We start from the raw sequence: 18,427 nt of genomic DNA on the forward strand, positions 1-18,427 counted from the left end.
TATAAGTAGTTAGCATTACATTTCAATGAAACTTGGTACTTACATACTCAAGGACTATGCAGAGATTGATTGTTTTCGATAAATATTTGTGCATATTAATCACCTAATTTGCATAATTAGTTAATTTTCAGCTTTCCCACGGGTATCTCAAGTACTAATCATCGCATTTCAATGAAACTTGGTACATAGATCCTTTATGACTATGCAGAGACCTGATTAGTTTTAGGGTAAATAATTGTGCATATTAATTACCTAATTTGCATAATTAATTTTCAGCTTTTCTACTGATATCTAAAGTACTAGTCATCACATTTCAATGAATCTAGAATTATGCAGACCCAATTAGTTTCCGGTAAATATTTGTGCATATTAATCACCTAATTTGCATAATTAACCAACTTTCACACTGATATCTCAGGTACTATACATCACATATCAATGAATGTACATGGATGCTGTAGGACAATAGACAGACCTGAATAATTGTGGGTTACAATCTGTACATATCAATTACCTAATTTGCATAATTAACCAATTTTAAGCTTTCACACTGATATCTAAAGTACCGTAAAAACCGGTTTTAATGTGACGTGTTTTTAGAGTCAAAATTAAGGTGCATTTTCGGACGGTCGAATTTTTCAGAATAGAAATCAGCAAAAAAAAATGGGGATGATAGACAGTGTGCTTCATTAGTTTTTAAAAAATGCAATGTCGGTCAATTGACGTAAACTTCCTCATGTTTCACGGTAAAAGCAAAGGTCGTGGCCGAGTTGTAACTCAAAATCTAAACAAAGTCATCAATCAGTGAGTATTATGACAAGCAAAACAAAACATCAAGACGCGGAGAAGAGGTCAGCACAAAACTAATAGGTCAAAAGACAAAGCTGTCTCGTACTACCTAGGAAAACTTGCGAATGTTCGAAGTACAGGTACCCATTGGACAAAAGATACATGGAAGTTTAGCAAACGATCTCCCCGACCCAGTGCAATGTATCCGGTTAGAATCAAAGCTCACGTGTCCCTTATTTGAGGGACCAAATTCTGCCGTAAATTCGCCCTTGGATTAAAAAATAAAATGGGATTTAAGAAAATAAAATGGGACTTTTAAGGTGTATTTTGGCGTCATTTTTCGGACATTTCAATCAATCCAGCCGGCTAAAATAGAGTCTAAGTTTTACCGTAGTCATTGACGTCTGTCTATTCAAGAGTACACGTGTATGATTTTTATCGTGACTAGCGTGAGCGGGTAAGCTTCTTTTCGAGAATGAGCTGTTATCACTGTGAACAATGTTAAATTATTCTTCAGATGACCAGTTTATTTTTTAAAAACAACTAATTTTTTTATTTAAAAAAAAATCATGCCGTTTTCGCATCAAAATCCAAGCCAAAATATCGTACTACAACATCAATCTCTTCCGCATTGCGTTCAATAACATTAACATATTTAAATAAGCTATGGTAATTTGAACACGTTGGCATCATCCAGCTTTTTGATTGGTTAATTAGCGATTTAACCTATTTGACCTAAGAGAACATGGCGGATATCCTACAGCATCAAACGTTTATACGAGACCGGAATCATTCGCTTACGATGAAACTAAGTTGACTTTTATTTGTATTTCATAACCATTCAACAAATTTATTTTGTGTACATTATTATAATCACTACTGAGTACAGTAATAATCAACAATTCAGAAACGCAGCATGCCGAGATTTTTGTGTTCGTTTTTATTTGAAACTTCGTTTATTTAGAATATATTTTCGTTACCAATAAAATAAAAATCTCTCAGTCTATCAGAAACCCGGATTCATGCCTTTGAGGAAGGTACCGTTTGAACGCTCACATCGTTTTTTTTTTCGTTTGGGGGAAAACTAAAACTGGTCGCAATTTTCGAATAAGAATGAGTCGGCAATTTTTAGTGGAGTCGAAAATTTGGAGGTAAATAAAACACCGAAACCCGGCAAATAAATAGGTAGTCGAATTTTTAGAGGGGTCGAAATTTTGGAGTTTTCGCGGTGCTAATTATTCCATTTCAATGAAACTTAGTACAAAGATGCTCTAGGACAATGTACAAACCTAATTAGTTTGGGGTAAAAATCTGTTCATATTAATTCCCTAATAAGCATAATAATTCATAATTTTTTGGTTCTAATCACATTTCAATTAAACTTGGAGACATAGATTTTCTGTTACATTGCGCAGGCCTCATTAGTTTTACACTCAAATCTGGTCATATTAATTTTCTGATTTGCATAATTAGTTTTCAGCTAAGTAATTTCGAATTATATTTAATGTGTCTCCAATACTCTCAGCACATGGGAGTTCTTTCTAAGCTTTCTTTGATTTCATTCTGTAATCACACATTAGTAAATGCATCATTTAAAATTTTGAGTTTACTCGGCTCTGTTTGATATATATTATTGCAATCAAATCGTTATGGGAACACTGCCTAACTCGGTACCAGCACTTGCGCTTATAATTTACAGTAGAGGTGTATGACGATTGTTCTGTGAATAATAATAATAATAATAATAATAATAATAATAATAATAATAATAATAATAATAATAATAGAATTTCACATTCTTATAGCAAGAATACGCAGCTAGACTTACAAATAATAAAATACACATTACCTCTGTAGCGAGAGATATCACGTAGCAAAGAGCAAAGCATATGAAAATACCAGTTCGTGAAATCATGATGTTCATGTGATGAGAAATTACAACATATGACTATACCCAGAGTGGAAACTAATACTTATATACTTTTTATATGTGACAAATAAAGTGTAAATAATAAATAAAGTGCCTGCATGAATATAGATGTGAAATTAAGGTTTAATCTTCCAGGGTTTAATGTCTAGCCAATGCTGATAATATGATCTGTTTATTAAATTGAATAAGGCAAAGAAAATTAATTTTGTGGGAATTGCTGTACACCAGCTGCAAATATTACCTAATCTGAATATTATGCTAGATTTACAAACGATAATCTAACGTACATTTCATCTGTAAGCCAAGAACAAAACAGTACAAATTCATGAAGACAGCATGTATAAGTAGATGAATTTCATCACATTATATTGATTAGCATTCACTGCCGCTGATACAAATATTATTTATATGGCATGGATATACTAGTCAAGCATGTATGAATACGGATATAGAACTAAAGATTAGTGTTTACTGCCTACCAGCTGCTGATAGGAACATATCAGCTAAACTACATATTCAATTTTGATGAACAAACAAAAACGTAAATTCTACATACAAAAATTACAACATGGAATATAGTGAACATCTCCCCACAACCATTTTTAAAGAGTAGAAATATATACGATTTAAAAAAAGATGCGCTTGTGTTTTCGAGCAATATCTGGTTGCAACCTCCAGGCCTGTGTTGGCAATGGGTTTAGTCAGCACTAAATTTGTATAATTCGGGGTAAAAACAATACTCGTGCACCCACGGGCGATCATCGTTCTTAAATAAATGTTATGCAGTTATCTGTACACTACACACGTGCACTATAAATCGGCGAGGGTACAATCACGTTGAACCGCACGTAAAATTAGTTGCAGGACAGTTACTACAAACATGCGTGGTGTGACAAATACAATCTGACTCATTATAAACAAATATGACTAAAATGCATATGACGAGTTATATGATTTGTGCATCAAGCTCAGAAAGTATTTGAAGATATCAGCTTAATATATAAGAGGGCTACACTTGTACATAGTTTTCTGCTTTCCAGGTCTAGTCTGTAACATATTACTGTTCTTGGTATCATTTAACAGACATTAAAAAATCCTAGATAAATAAATTCAGGCATAATTTCTATTTGTTCATCAACAATTCTATAGATTAACATGTATAGTACAATGACTGAAACGGTAGGTATAACTTTTCCAGTTCAACTTCAATGTTAAATGACTATGGTTGTACATGGATTTCAGAGTCACCCAAAGCATGGACCGTCTTCGTTGGGTAACATCCTGAGCAGCACTGGTGCGGAGACACACTGTATCGCCCTAAATACTGGATGTGACATTCAGATATTTGTGCTGTGTTAAATGCGCCTAACTCTAGGCTGTGAAATGGGTTGTTATCAGTTTATACTATGATGATAATAATAATTAAATACATCTTTTGCGTACAATTGTAATTCGTTTCTTATATAACAACCCATATACCTCAATAATACAATCAGTGTTGTCACGGGTAAAAAAAAACGCAGCACTTCATATCAAATGGTACACAGACATTTCTTTTAAGACTATATTTTGTTAGCTGGATTTTTTTTATTCCCCAAACTAATACAATACATTCCTTTTGTCAGTTACCGCATAATATGACTATACGTTGCTCACGTTTCAGCTAGCATATTCTACTGGGAACACAACATCGTCATAACGTTATGACAAAACCGACAAGCTTCAGACGCAACTACGAAATCGTGAAATGCGCGCGTCGATTCGCTTCATATGGGCTTGCCAAGTCTTATTGTATATTAAGATCGCGTCCTTGAGTATTGAATGATGGTTGCGGAATGTCTTTGTACCCTTTGATATGAAGTGCTGCAGTTTTCCTGAGGGGATGGGCAACAACCACGAGGGTGCACTGCAACGCATTGCCGATTTGGAAAGCACAGTTGGTTGCCTGGAATCTCGACTGAATGAAGTTTGCGAGGAAAATCTACGCCTTCAGAGGTAAAAGGAGAGAAATATGAAGACTGCGTCCAAATAGTCGCAGATTTTCTGGAAAAGAAAATGGGTTTCAGCGACGCAGTAAACATGGTAGAAAACGCCCACCGCGTGCCCCCTCGATCAAACGCAGACAAGTTGGTCCACCAAGTCACATGATAGTGAAATTTATGAGACGACCAGAGAGATTGAGAATACTAAGGAAGGCGAAAAGGGCATTGGGAAAGTCCGAAGTATTCATCACTGAAGATTACTGTCCATCTGACTACAGAAAATTACATGGAGTGATGCAGGAGGCGTACGACAACGGGAAAAGACCAAGATTTACCAACGGAATACTATATATCGATGGCATCTTGTACAATGGATAAACAAAATATAGAACTTAGCCCGATGAACTGAACCGACGGACCGAGTACTAGTTGTAAACAAAATTTACGTTGTGACTTTTATTTAATAATCTCAGTAAAAAGTGCAGCTAAAAGGTAATCAATCAATTGTCTAAGTTGAAAACTGAAATATTTGATCACATCATGATCACTAATATTATAGCACTTGTTACATAGTATTGTTTGTCCTAGTAGATTATGACTGTGTTGAAACGGGTCAGAGCTGTTTTTCCCACCGACCGAGTATACGTTCGATACTTATGCGTGTGGGAGTTGGGACGGGTCTGTTGATGTATTGGGGAGAGTGTCTTGTTGTTCTTAGGTTGGGTGTGGTGGGAGTTTTGTTTTTTGGGCTCCCCTTGCGGGGCGTTCATGGTTGCTTTTTTTGTCCCGTCGTTGTTGAGATAGTTGTGTTTTTACTTATGTTGAAAAAAGGTGTTTACCAACATTTAATCTGGATGATAACAGAAATAAATAAACAGGTAAAATGTCAGAAATTAAAGTATTATCATTAAATGTAAGAGGCCTTGGTGGGTACAAAAAAAGAAAAAAATATATTTAAATGGATAAGTGAAACAAAAGCAAACATAATTATTCTACAGGAAACCCATAGCTCCAAAGATAAAATTAAGTACTGGTCTAATCAAATGAGAGGGAAAATGAGACAAATCTAAATGGGACAAATCTAAGTAAAGGAGTAGTCACACTATTTAGAAATGTTGAGGTAGGTATTTAAACAAGTGTTGCAGACCCACAAAGTAGATATCTTGTAATTGAAACATGTATTGGGGGAAATCATTCATATTTGTTAATAGATATGCACCAAATGATCACCTTTTATAAAAGAACGTACAACAGAAGCAGATTCTAACATAGTTTGGGGGGTCATAACGTGGCCTTAAATGCACAGATTGACAGAAAGGGGTAACCCAAATCCATGGAAATAGTCAGTTAAACTAATAAAAGAGATTATGAAATCATTTGAACTGATAGGTGTATGGAGGTTGCTAAACCCCGACAAAAAAGCATATACATGGAAACGGTTCCACCCAGAAATAATACAGATCGGAAATTACAGGGTCAACAATTGAACCATGTGTCTGCTCTGATCACTCTGTCGTGATATTAAAAATGAGCTGGTAAAATATTAAAAACGGGCCGTCATACTGGAAGTTTAACAACAGCCTACTAAGGGATCCAAAATATGTGAATCAGATGGAAGAAAAACGAATCCAATGGTTAGAAAACCCTGAAATTGAAGATGTCTGTATAGAATGGGATTGGGTCAAATACAAAATTAAAAAAATTACAATGGAATTTATTAAACAAAAGGCTAAACAAATGAGAGAGAAAATCACACAGCCAGAAAAAAGTTTATGAATTAGAAGAAAAACTGACTAACCAACCTGAAAAAGATATAGCGGATCAATGTCAAACTGCTAAGGATGATCTGGAAGCCGAGCTCAATGATATAACCAAGGGAAATATTGTAAGATCAAGGTGTAATTTACGGAAGCGTATTAGTGCCATACTCTTAACAAAATAATAAAAAAATCTCGTTATAACGAGTTTATTTTTCTCGTTATAACGAGTTTTTTCTCGTTATAACGAGTTCATTTCTCGTTATAATGAGATTTTTCTCGTTGTAACGAGTTTATTTTTCTCGTTATAACGAGTTTTTTCTCGTTATAATGAGATTTTTCTCGTTATATCGAGTTTATTTTTCTCGTTATAACGAGTTTATTTTTCTCGTTATAACGAGTTTTTTCTCGTTATAACGAGTTTATTTCTCGTTATAATGAGATTTTTCTCGTTATAACGAGTTTATTTTTCTCGTTATAACGAGAAAAAACTCGTTATAACGAGAAAAATAAACTCGTTATAACGAGAAAAATAAACTCGATATAACGAGAAAAATCTCATTATAACGAGAAAAAACCCGTTATAACGAGAAAAATAAACTCGTTACAACGAGAAAAATAAACTCGTTATAACGAGATTGTTTTATTATTTTGTTAAGAGTTTTTTTCGTTATAACGAGTTTATTTTTCTCGTTATAACGAGTTTATTTTTCTCGTTATAACGAGTTTATTTTTCTCGTTATAACGAGTTTATTTTATAGTTGTCCCAGCTGGTGTCATATGCTGTGCAATGGCGGATAGAGATGAACTCATTACATTTTACTTCCGCCTTGGTCTCAACTACAACGAAATATTGGTCAACCTAGCTCACAGGCACAATGTAATTTTAAGTATCCGGTCTCTCAAAAGATGGTTGCGGAAGCTAGGACTCTTCAGGAGAAAAAAATTCACCAATATCGACGACGTGGTCAGTTTTATTCAGAGACAAATTCAGGGATCTAATCAATTGCCAGGCTACCGATGGATACATTTAAAGTGTATACAAAGTGGACTTGTTGTGACCCAGGAAACAGTGAGACTCCTGCTGAAGTTGTTGGATCCTGTCGGTGTTCTTCTTAGAAGCCGTCGTAGGCTGCGACGAAGACGATATTATAGTAAAGGTCCGGATTTTTTGTGGCATCTAGATGGGTATGATAAACTCAAGCCATATGGAATATGTATCAGTGGGTGCATTGATGGATTTTCCAGATCAATCATATGGCTTGAAGCATATAAAACGAACAATGACCCTAAAGTCATTGCAAGCTACTATGTAGAAGCTGTAAAGGCTAGACAAGGGTGCCCACGAATAATACGCGCAGACAGGGGCACTGAAAATGGCTATATTGAACAAATGCAAATATTTCTGCGGAGAAACCACACTGATTCATTCGCTGGATCTAAAAGCTTCTTATATGGACGGAGTACTTCAAATCAAAGAATAGAGTGTTGGTGGAGTACGATGAGGAAGCAGAATTCCCAGTTTTGGATAAATCTGTTTGCAAATATTAGAGATGATGGTTTGTTTTCTGGAAGTTTTCTTGATGTAAATATCATCCAGTTCTGCTTTATGAATTTGATACAGGTAATGCTCATTGAAACGTTTCCCATGCACACTGTCGTATCGTCACCCATGTGGTCCTGATATGTATGTAATGTCTCGTGATTTATCACTACCATTGTTGTGTGAAATGGTATTTCATTGATTCTTTCGCAACGCTTCGTCTATCCCTGGCAGCTTTTCAGGTTTCGAGGATATGACATTTCAATCGTTCTGGAATTACTAAATCTTACAGATGTATTAGACTCGTTTGCACTAAATTGCATGACAAACCTATAGACACTGATTTGTAATTCAGGTATATTATCTATTACATTTAACGTAACCCGTATTGTATTTTAATCATGATCCATTCCGTAAAACTACACGAATTACCTCACCACAGAGCAATCCATTACTAATCCCACCTCGTCACATCTCGTTCTGATGGGTGTGTGAAATTTATACACTCCCTCAATCGCTAATAGGTATCCGCCTAGTTTAGATTCTAAATTAAATTTGGATGTGGACATTACATGCCATGAAGAAGTACTTATATGCGTTTATTTTCGTTTATTCAGTTATCACATAATAGTGTGTGGTACGTCTTTGTAAATTCCAGTCGCATCGAATCGTGACAAAATGTGCCGAAGTGGCCATTGCCTGTCGATCATTTATCTGACGTCCAATAAAATAAAATAGTTTTATACTTTCACATTGACACTTCTTTTCATTTCTTTTAAGGCGGAATTGGACGAAGTTGCCAGAATTTGGAACAGCCACAGGATTCGATCTTCTAGAAATCAAACAGCACCAAGCGGCCGCCCATTAATGATGTATTCAGTTCCAGAGTTGTATGAAACTAGTCATCAGATACGTGATGTCGATGTAGAGGAAATTTGCGTATGTGAAGGGGCATGCACTCCCAAATCGGAATATCCATGTGACGAGACTATATTTGAGCTTAGCTGCATAATTATGGAAGAAAACGGTTGGTTTAAACCCTCAGATCCGTTTGCCGCAGCACAACTTTACACATCGCTGAGAAGTGCATTCAATGCCGTTTTGTGAAACTTTGATACAGTAGCGCAGACTACTAAGATCATAGGCTCCTGTGTACGAAGTAAACATTGGGACCCTGAAATATATGCGACTGCTATGATTTGAATAAAATATGAATGGATGCTTTGAGGCTAATTATCATTTGGTGCAAAGGCAATGTGACCAGGGTTAATGATCTGAATCCTGTACCACAAAGTGGACTTCAGCACATATCTATGCTAATTAAAAATTTGCATACCAATTAGCAGTTTTCCAGAATGTGCTGTATCGACGAATATCTTTATTGTATTTTGATGAATTTCACATTTCTGTAACCTACAAACACTTTAACTGTATTACTTAACTACTTGTATGAACTCCTTTTGTCATCACAAAGCACATTTTAAGCACATTTCATATAGATGCATGTAATACCAAGATTGAAGATTTGAGCATCATTTTCAAAAATCTGTTTTTTTCCGCAAGATAAAGCTTTTGGCGTGTGTTTCTATATCAGGTTTCCTTGAGCACTGCAAAGTATTTCCTAATAGTTCCCCTACATATCGGAGCACTTCAATTTGTAAGCTTTATTTGCCTTTTTCTTTGTATCAAATACAATCAGACCAGAGACAAAGTTATTTGTGTCTTTACTGGCCAATATACATTTGTACTAGTGAAAACAGTGCAACCAGTTTTTTAAAATTCGTTTAAATGTATTTGAATGCATTTCAGTTCGTAGATATTAATACAATAAAGATAAAACCATACTTTAAGGACTGCCATGTAATTTCTGACCATTGGTGAATATGCTAGATAACGAAGTACTCAATTGAGATTCAATGTTGGATTTCTGTAGTGAAGGGATCATCATGGGCAATAAACAACTCTCAATTAACGTAGTGCCATTCACAAATATTACTTATTAATTCATGGTATAATCTTCAACAACACAAGTAATTATCTCACACTGACTTTTGCTTGCGTTATTCAGTGCACGAATCTATGTCGTTTTCATTCATTGGTTTCACTAAATATACATGACACGAACAGAGGTGAACTAAAAACAAGATTCCAAACTTTGATTTAATGATAACACTCATAATAACAACATGAACAGAAGAATGTTTATAAAACGTGATATAAAGATATATTTGTCTATACTACACAGGTATATAACTTACTTTGAAAAACCCTAACAATGGTATAATATAATATCAACAATGTCGAATAAGAAAGCGATCAGAAATCCACCGGCTTTTTTGTAGGGAGGATTGTTGCTATTAATATGTGCATAGACGTATATTAGCATACATTTTCTACGTCATCGCCATGGTAGTCACAATTACACCAAGCACAACAGGTTTCATCGGTGCATAAACCAGGAAGTTATATGATAAAAACTTGGTAAAGACGCTAATTATGGAATAATATATGCAAATATGCAAATAAGCACCAACAATATATGTTGTCGCCACCGCACCCATGATAGCACCAAGTGAAGATCGACAGAGAAATGAAAGATATGACTTAGTCAACAAGCATTAAAATATGAAAACATATGCAAATATGCAAAATATCACACACACTACATGCTGACAGCACTGGACCCATAAGTTCAATAACTACACTAAGTTTGAAGTCACAAATATTACTCTATATGGACTTGGATCCATAATATCCCCTGCAGCACCTACATGTTGTGGGATAATAATGTAACTAATTTTTTCCTTGAAAACACATGATAGTATAGTAGGTTGGCTAACTCGCTCTGAAGTTGAATCAAGGCTTGCTTTTATGCATAGCCAATTGCAGTTACACTACAACTGTATAGACCAAAACAATATACTGTCATCTATATCAATATATCATCAAAGAAAACTTTGAATGTGTAGTAGCAAAGTGGTCAAAGGTCACCTAATGTCAATTTGTGGAAAAAATGTTATGCCAAATAGTCCCCAATCCTCCAAACTCTTTACTATGCACGCAAATGTTGCAGATGCGTAGATATGTAAAAGGTCAAAAGTCATCAAATTACCATCACAACATTTTTGAGAAATGTTTTGCCAAATAGTTGTCCCCAAACCTGCAAGTAATTGTTTGAAGATTAGATTTGAAGATATGTAAAAACAGGTCAAAGGTCATCCAAGGTCACCCCAAATTTAGGAAAAAAACATCTGGTCCTACTATAGCCGCCCACCATGTAAACATAATGTTTGTTAGTGTTGTGGATGCCAAGATATATAAAAGTAGGCCAAATTGTGGAGGTTTCTTCAAAAGAGGCAGCCACAAAATTTACCCGAACAAGCCATACAGTTATAATAAATAACTTCAAAAAAATACCTAATTAGTACTGAATTGCACAAAACTTTTTTCAACTCTTTAAATGAATGTATAGCTTATTCAGGCTAAGTTGGTAAACATTGACCAAAGCATTTTAAAGATAGCATTAGACAAAGGCAAGTGTGACGCACAGATAGGGTAACTGCAAAACTCTCGTGTTTTGTGCTTCGCACACACATGAGCCAAATACCTACTAGTATACATTGATTATGTTCCTTAAAAGCGCATTATTTTGCTAAAATAACTCAGAACATTAGAAAATATGTTTTTTTTAAACATAACCAAATGTGGCAGACGTTACGCAAATTAAGCAGATGCACTTTTGATCTGAATTTGAGACAAAATAATTTGTTGACAAATTCAGATTCAATTCATGCCAACTGACATACACATAATCTATGTATTCTATCACTAGTATTATCTTACAATACTACATAAACACTGTCAACAGTACACATCCAATAATAAAAGAAAGGTAAATGTGGTTATTTACTAACTGCATGTAATAAATGATGAACTAAGGACACAAAGACTGTTTACAGATCTTTGATATCATTCCTGGTTCTCAAGATATCATATATTTAGTAGGCTTAATTTAGAGTATGCTATAAAGAGGTCGGACATCATCTCATATAATGCCAAAATTGAAATAAATGTTAATAACCATAGCTAATAATAAATCAAATTGATGGAAATTGTGTGTTGAGTAATAACTACAGTATTTCTGCCTATACAATTGTTGCAATGCCAACATTAATCACACAGAGACCCAATAAGCAACATTTTATTTCTGTGATTATGGTCATTATGACACATACTTTTTGGCATATAAATGATAAAGATAAAACAACTGACCTTTACATGTGAAAACCTACTTAACATAATGACCACTATTTTGACCCATAATTCTTAGTGTTGCCATGGCAACAATACTATAAGCAGAAATACATTTGGAATTGCTCATACGATATCACACATACAATTTCAGACAATTTCATATATTATTTCTTAAGATCGGAATGACGTCTTTAGGCATCACATATGTCAGGCCCCCTGTCTTAGAGAGTATTTCTCTTCGAACTAAAAATGGCCAATCACCATACTCTAAATTAAGACTACTAAAATACGCAATATCTTGAGAACCAAGGGCAAAGATCCATAAATGGTTTTAATTTCCGTATTTTATACTGTATTAATGCATCCTGAGAACACTATGTTATATAAGATGGACAACAATCTAAACAAAGTCCATCACCCAAACATTTGCATCCAACTGATTTAAATTCCGATCTGAACTGCAAAAAGTTGTCATATACTCTTGGTAGTTCAAGAACACATCCACACATGTGTCCAACTGGTCTGCGTGCAAGCCCTGTTAAACTAGTAAATTGCACAGATATTTCATCCTTAATTAGTAAATCTGCACCTGTACAAAATCGCAGGAACTTCTTCAGCATGGATTCATCAAGTCCACGTAGAAATCTTTGCAGATGGTTGGCAACTTCATTTTCTGTACAGGATAAGTTGTCTGGAAATTTCAAAATCTTCAAAACCTTTCGTGCTGTAGGTTTCACTTTACCATATATTTCTGACAACTCAGCATATGATAATGGCATACATTTGAACATTTGTTGCCATCAATCAATAACCTACATAGGTTCCTGTATCATTTCTTTGTGTGCTATCTCATCTACAATAGTAGCTATATTATGGCATGTAGGTAATGATTTGCACTGATGGCTATCAAGTATATCAGTCAATTCATCTTCATCTACACTGGTGAAATCATTAACCGCTTGCTGAATCACTTGGGCCTCTGACTCTGGTAAGAATAAAGCGTATGCTTCAGCTATGCTGCTATGAACACAACCATAAAAGCAATGCTCAAGAAATGGTGGAGCCAGATTAACTGGGAAATATCCCTATTGTTTCCATCCAAATTCTATTATTCTAGCAACTGACATCCACTGTTCCTTGCCATAGTCATTTCTAATGCATGGAACCTTATATGTAGAACCCATAGTGCATTGTTCGTAAAAAGAATCCCAGAATTCAGACAGACAGTCTCTTGTAACACCACCCGTGTCCTCGCCAGCTTCAGTAACACCATTTGGTAACACCATTTCAATAGTAATTATGTCAGTTCCAACTCGCAGTGAATCATCATTAAATGCATTTATCATTTCCTTCAAAACATTTCCACGGTGCACACGAATAGTTCTTATAGTTACTGCTGGGATAGTGGCATTATGGTCAGTGGTTGAAGGACTCAAATGGCCAAATTCAATTTCACTATCATCTTCATCAGGAATTCTATCATATACATGTAAATCTAATCCTGTTGCATTAATACCATCACTGGTTGACCGCTCTTGCTCATCATTCATCACATGACCACTGGTTGACGGGCCAAGATCACCGACAATCATATCACCACTGGGTGACGACACTGGATCACCTCTCACCACATCATCACCACTTGGTTGTACTGTATCTGCCATACCATTTACATCATCACTTACGAGTACACTGACATCATGCGAACAGCTATACTATTGGATTGCATACAAGAGATGCACTGCTTCACTTCAACTGCATTGACGTCATTTGAACCAAGAGATTCCCCAACGTTGCAAACTTGTGCTTTATTTTGTGTACGTGGTTTACGGGTACTGGCTAAATAAAAACGCAGTGAAGTCAGTTTTGTCTCAATGAACATCTGTCCTACAGTGATGTTCTCATCCACAATATTTTCCGTGAAACCACAGATGTCAAACACAAAATCACTTTCTGGTCCCTTCGTTGATTGTCCATGTGGGAAAAACAGACTTAGTCCTTCTTTGAGCAAGTCAGTTTTGTTGGCTTTTTTATGAACTTTTAGTTTCCTTGTACCACCACCCTGCTTGGTCCGTACATGCTTACTGTAGCTCACATCTTTCATAATCCAACCAATTTCAACTTGCCTGTAATTTTTCTTGGCATTTAGGTTGCCAACCAATTTACTAGCGGTTGTTTGACGGGTTGGACAAAATAAACTTTTGTTATCATCAGAAGAATCACTTTTTTCAGATGATGTAGCTGATTTCAGTTTCATTTTTTTTCTCAGCTTCTGAAAGAGAAGTTGTTTGCGTTTGGCTTCAGGAGCGCTTCGTCTGCAAAACTGGAATATAGCCAGTCTATCACCATACTGTTTAATATACATGGCTAGTTGTTCATCATCCATGAATCTGATAACACTACTATCAATCTGAAATAAAATAAATATGATACAAAAATCAAGTCAACTGAGCCATACAGAAAAACAAGTGATTCTCTCACTTGAATAATAATTATTTATTTAGTGCAATAAACAAATGAACAATCAAAGAAAGCTTAGAAAGAACTCTCATGTACTGAGAGTATTGGAGACAAGAGACAATGTAACAGACCATCTATGTACCAAGTTTCATTGAAATGTGATTAGAATAAAAAAATTATAAATTGTTATGCTAATTATGGAAATAGTAGATTTTAACCCCAAACTAATCAGGCTTGCACATTGACCTAGAGCATTTATGTACCAATTGAATAATTAGTACTGTGAAAGCTTAAAATTGATTTAATTATGCAAATTAGCTAATTTATATGCACAGATTTTCACCTAAAACTAATCAAGTCTGCGCATTAGTTCAGAGCATCTATGTACTAAGTTTCATTAAAATCCAACGACTGGTTCTTTAGATATCAGTGAAACAGTCATGAAACAGTTAAAAATTTGCTAATTATAATGCAAATTAGGTAATTAATATGCATAGATTATTACCAAAACCTAATCGAATCTGCGCATTGCAAAGACTCCTTTTTGTGCTTCGCACACGGGAGTCAAAAATATGATAAAACAAGTCTTACTAAATTACATAATCCCTATCCCTCTCATGACAATTTCTGTGCAATACCTACAACACAACCAGTATAGTACTTCTGTGCAATGTTTCAACTGAATCCACCAAAAAAATACTGGTAGCGAGGAATCAGCACGCACATGGAAAAATGTAAAATCTCAAAATGTAACATAATAAACATGATCATTATCCAATGTTTGAATCACCCAGTTCATCTTCGAGAAACAGTTCCGGACATGTTTAACCATAATAAATAAGCAAATTTGATGACTAAAACTTTGAGCAAATGACAACGAAAATCTTTCTGCATCTGTACATCATCATACACTATATTTAGGTAAAGTTTGAATGAGATCGGTCAAAGCATGTTCAAGAAATGGCTCCGAGTGCACAGACGAACACAAAGATGGAACTCGTCTATCCGAAATTCATTTCAATTGTGTAAGAAACTTTGTGTGTAACTTACTAATAACACTAAATCTCCCAGATTGTGCACCAATTTTGAGTGTAATTAGTGTATTAAAAACAGTGTCTGCTAGGGTACATTTTTTAGGACCATAGCATAATTTTGAAATTAATATCTGAAAACATGCTAATTATTACTGTTGCCCGAGAGGCAGTGCAAGTAGGGCATTCAGTGCCGTCTGTGTGTATCTATGTATGTGTGCATGTATGTATGGGTGTATGTACGTATGTGTGTTTGTTCACACCAAAAACAAGACCACCTATGGTGCTTACACTTGGCATGTACATTCACCCAGCCGAAAATAGAACGTGATATATTTTGGGGGTCAACAGGTCAAAGGTCAAGGTCACAAGAACCATTAAAAAAACCAGTTCGTGCTATAACATCTCAGCCTCAGGTGCTTAACTTGGCATGTACATTTACCCTGAAGGAAACGGGACATGTTATATTGGGAGGGGGGGGGGTAAAAGGTCAAAGTTCATGGTTATAAAGCCCCAAAATACAGTTTAGGCTATAATGCCACATGTCACAGGATAAAGAAAAACACAATATTTTGGGATGTTACTTTACAGCCACAAGGGCTACGGTGTTTATACAATTGCTTGTCAACCTGATGAAAACTGGTCGTGGCATAATATGGGGTTCAGGCTATATCGTCACAGAACCTAAACACAAAAGGTCAAGGTCAATCATATTTCTCTGAACTTGCAGTATTAAAGTCTGGTGGTCGTTACGCTGTGTCATGTTTGATATGGGTATCATAGCGACATATACAACACATGTAAAATATATTATTTGTTTACTCGAAATTGGATAACGCACGATAACCTCCGGCCTTTAAATCAGTTCATTCAGATGTGTATTCATCATATTTATACGTTCTGTAATGAAATATATATCTGTCCTCAATTATGTATATCCACCCTGAAATAAGCTAGACCTGACATGTAGGGGTCAACGGGTCAAAGTCATGTTGTTCAGTACAGATAGTTGGTAATAAATTTGCTTCTGTATAATTATTACACTCTATTGGGCATTCCTCTGTGTTGAATTTTTGGTGTTTAAGTTGCTTGATCATAAGTTGTAGTCACTATGTGTTTTTATTATAATATTATACATTATGCTGATCGTGAAAAATGATTATTTGATGGGAATATGTATTTGTAACTATCTGGCCATTTGAACATTGTCTAATGTCTGCTAATTTCCACTGTCTACTACTGTCTACTGGGAGTGTCTGCTAGCTTCAGCTCATCCACGACACAAGCTAAACACTGGTCCTACCATCTGGGTTAAAAGACCCTAACCCCGCGAATGACACGATTTCTCTCGTATTTCTCTCGTCTACTATTTAAGTTCCGTCTGATTCCCGCCAAGTGTCGCGTGCTGTCCGGCCCCCATACAGCAAAACTGCCTCGGGGTCAAATTTGCTTGCTAATTAACGGAGCATAAACATAACACACATCTGTTAAATATTCAATTCACTTTCCCCAGACTTACCTTTTCTCTGGCTAGCGCTGTTATTATTGTTTCATCTATTCCGCGTTCTCGTAAAAACTGGTTGAACTTATCATCATCTGCCATTGTAGACCAGAAAACTTACATAAAACATAAAAGCATGCCAATGAACCAGAAATACATTCATATTTAAAATAAACGCTGAGGGCGCAATAAACACGTTATAACGAGAAAAAAACTTGTTATAATGAGAAAAAACTCGTTATAACGAGAAAAATAAACTCGTTATAACGAGAAAAGACTCGTTATAACGAGAAATAAACTCGTTATAACGAGAAAAAACTCGTTATAACGAGAAAAATAAACTCGTTATAACGAGAAAAAACTCGTTATAACGAGAAAAAACTCGTTATAACGAGAAAAATAAACTCGTTATAACGAGATTTTTTTTATTATTTTGCTAAGAGTATGGCACTAATACGCTTCCGTAGTAATTGGTATAAGTACGGTGAGAAAAATAACAAATATTTCTTACAAGTAGAAAAGTTTAACCGAAAAAATCACAAATCAATCAACTAATATCAACAATAAATAATGTAATAATAAAAAAATAAAAATAAGAGTTTATCACAAGTAACATATCTTTTTAATAGAACTACTCTTTCAAATTATTCGTAAATTTGTGATGCTGGATGATGAAAAGTTTCTTGGCATATAGTTGTCATTCATATCACGTTTGACTGTTAAACAAGCATGTTGCCACGCCTGTCACAATACTGAGAGCAATAATTTAGTCGATAACAACAATTGTCGAAAGCAATCAGTTGGCAAAACAATATCAGATCCATACCGTGTATATCGACGTCCAATGAAAACAGCTTTGGACAAGTCAGAAGTTTACACATGGCAATATGCATAAGAAGCTATGGTCATTGTTACATCAGTTTATAGGTTAGTACAAACATGTTTTTTTTACAATGATCAGCCCATAGGGTGATTACAGTATATAGTTGTCTTGTGAAATAGTTCTGCACTTCGCAATTGAAGCCCGGAAGTGATGCGACTGCGTATCTCTAAATAAATTTGAGGACTAGTGTATTTTGTCGACATACTAGACATACATCAAGCTCAGAAAGTATTTGAAGATATCAGCTTAATATATGAGAGGGTTACACTTGTACCTAGTTTTCTGCTTTCCAGGTCT

At 35.3% G+C, this 18,427-nt stretch overlaps 1 protein-coding gene and 1 pseudogene across 1 annotated transcript; one reads left to right on the forward strand and one right to left on the reverse strand.

Moving 5' to 3' along the window:
* The first annotated feature begins 7,248 nt into the window (after positions 1–7,248).
* Positions 7,249–9,108, forward strand: LOC146747236 (uncharacterized). The gene is made up of 2 exons (XM_085498359.1): positions 7,249–8,082; positions 8,782–9,108. The coding sequence occupies exons 1-2, from the start codon at positions 7,249–7,251 to the stop codon at positions 9,106–9,108; spliced, it is 1,161 nt and encodes a 386-aa protein (XP_085354485.1).
* Positions 9,109–12,655: 3,547 nt separating this feature from the next.
* Positions 12,656–17,349, reverse strand: LOC146747237 (uncharacterized; annotated as a pseudogene).
* Between the last annotated feature and the right edge of the window lie 1,078 nt (positions 17,350–18,427).

The sequence above is a fragment of the Saccoglossus kowalevskii genome, chromosome 4 (genome assembly GCF_978046115.1).
Source record: "Saccoglossus kowalevskii chromosome 4, keSacKowa6.1, whole genome shotgun sequence".
NCBI classification, from domain to species: Eukaryota; Metazoa; Hemichordata; class Enteropneusta; family Harrimaniidae; genus Saccoglossus; species Saccoglossus kowalevskii.

Excerpts from the sequence above, each read along its gene's own strand:
- LOC146747236 (XM_085498359.1), top strand. The coding sequence starts at position 7,249 with ATGGCGGATAGAGATGAACTCATTACATTTTACTTCCGCCTTGGTCTC. Across the intron at positions 8,083-8,781 it reads GCTTTATGAATTTGATACAG|GCGGAATTGGACGAAGTTGC; the intron begins GTAATGCTCATT and ends ATTTCTTTTAAG.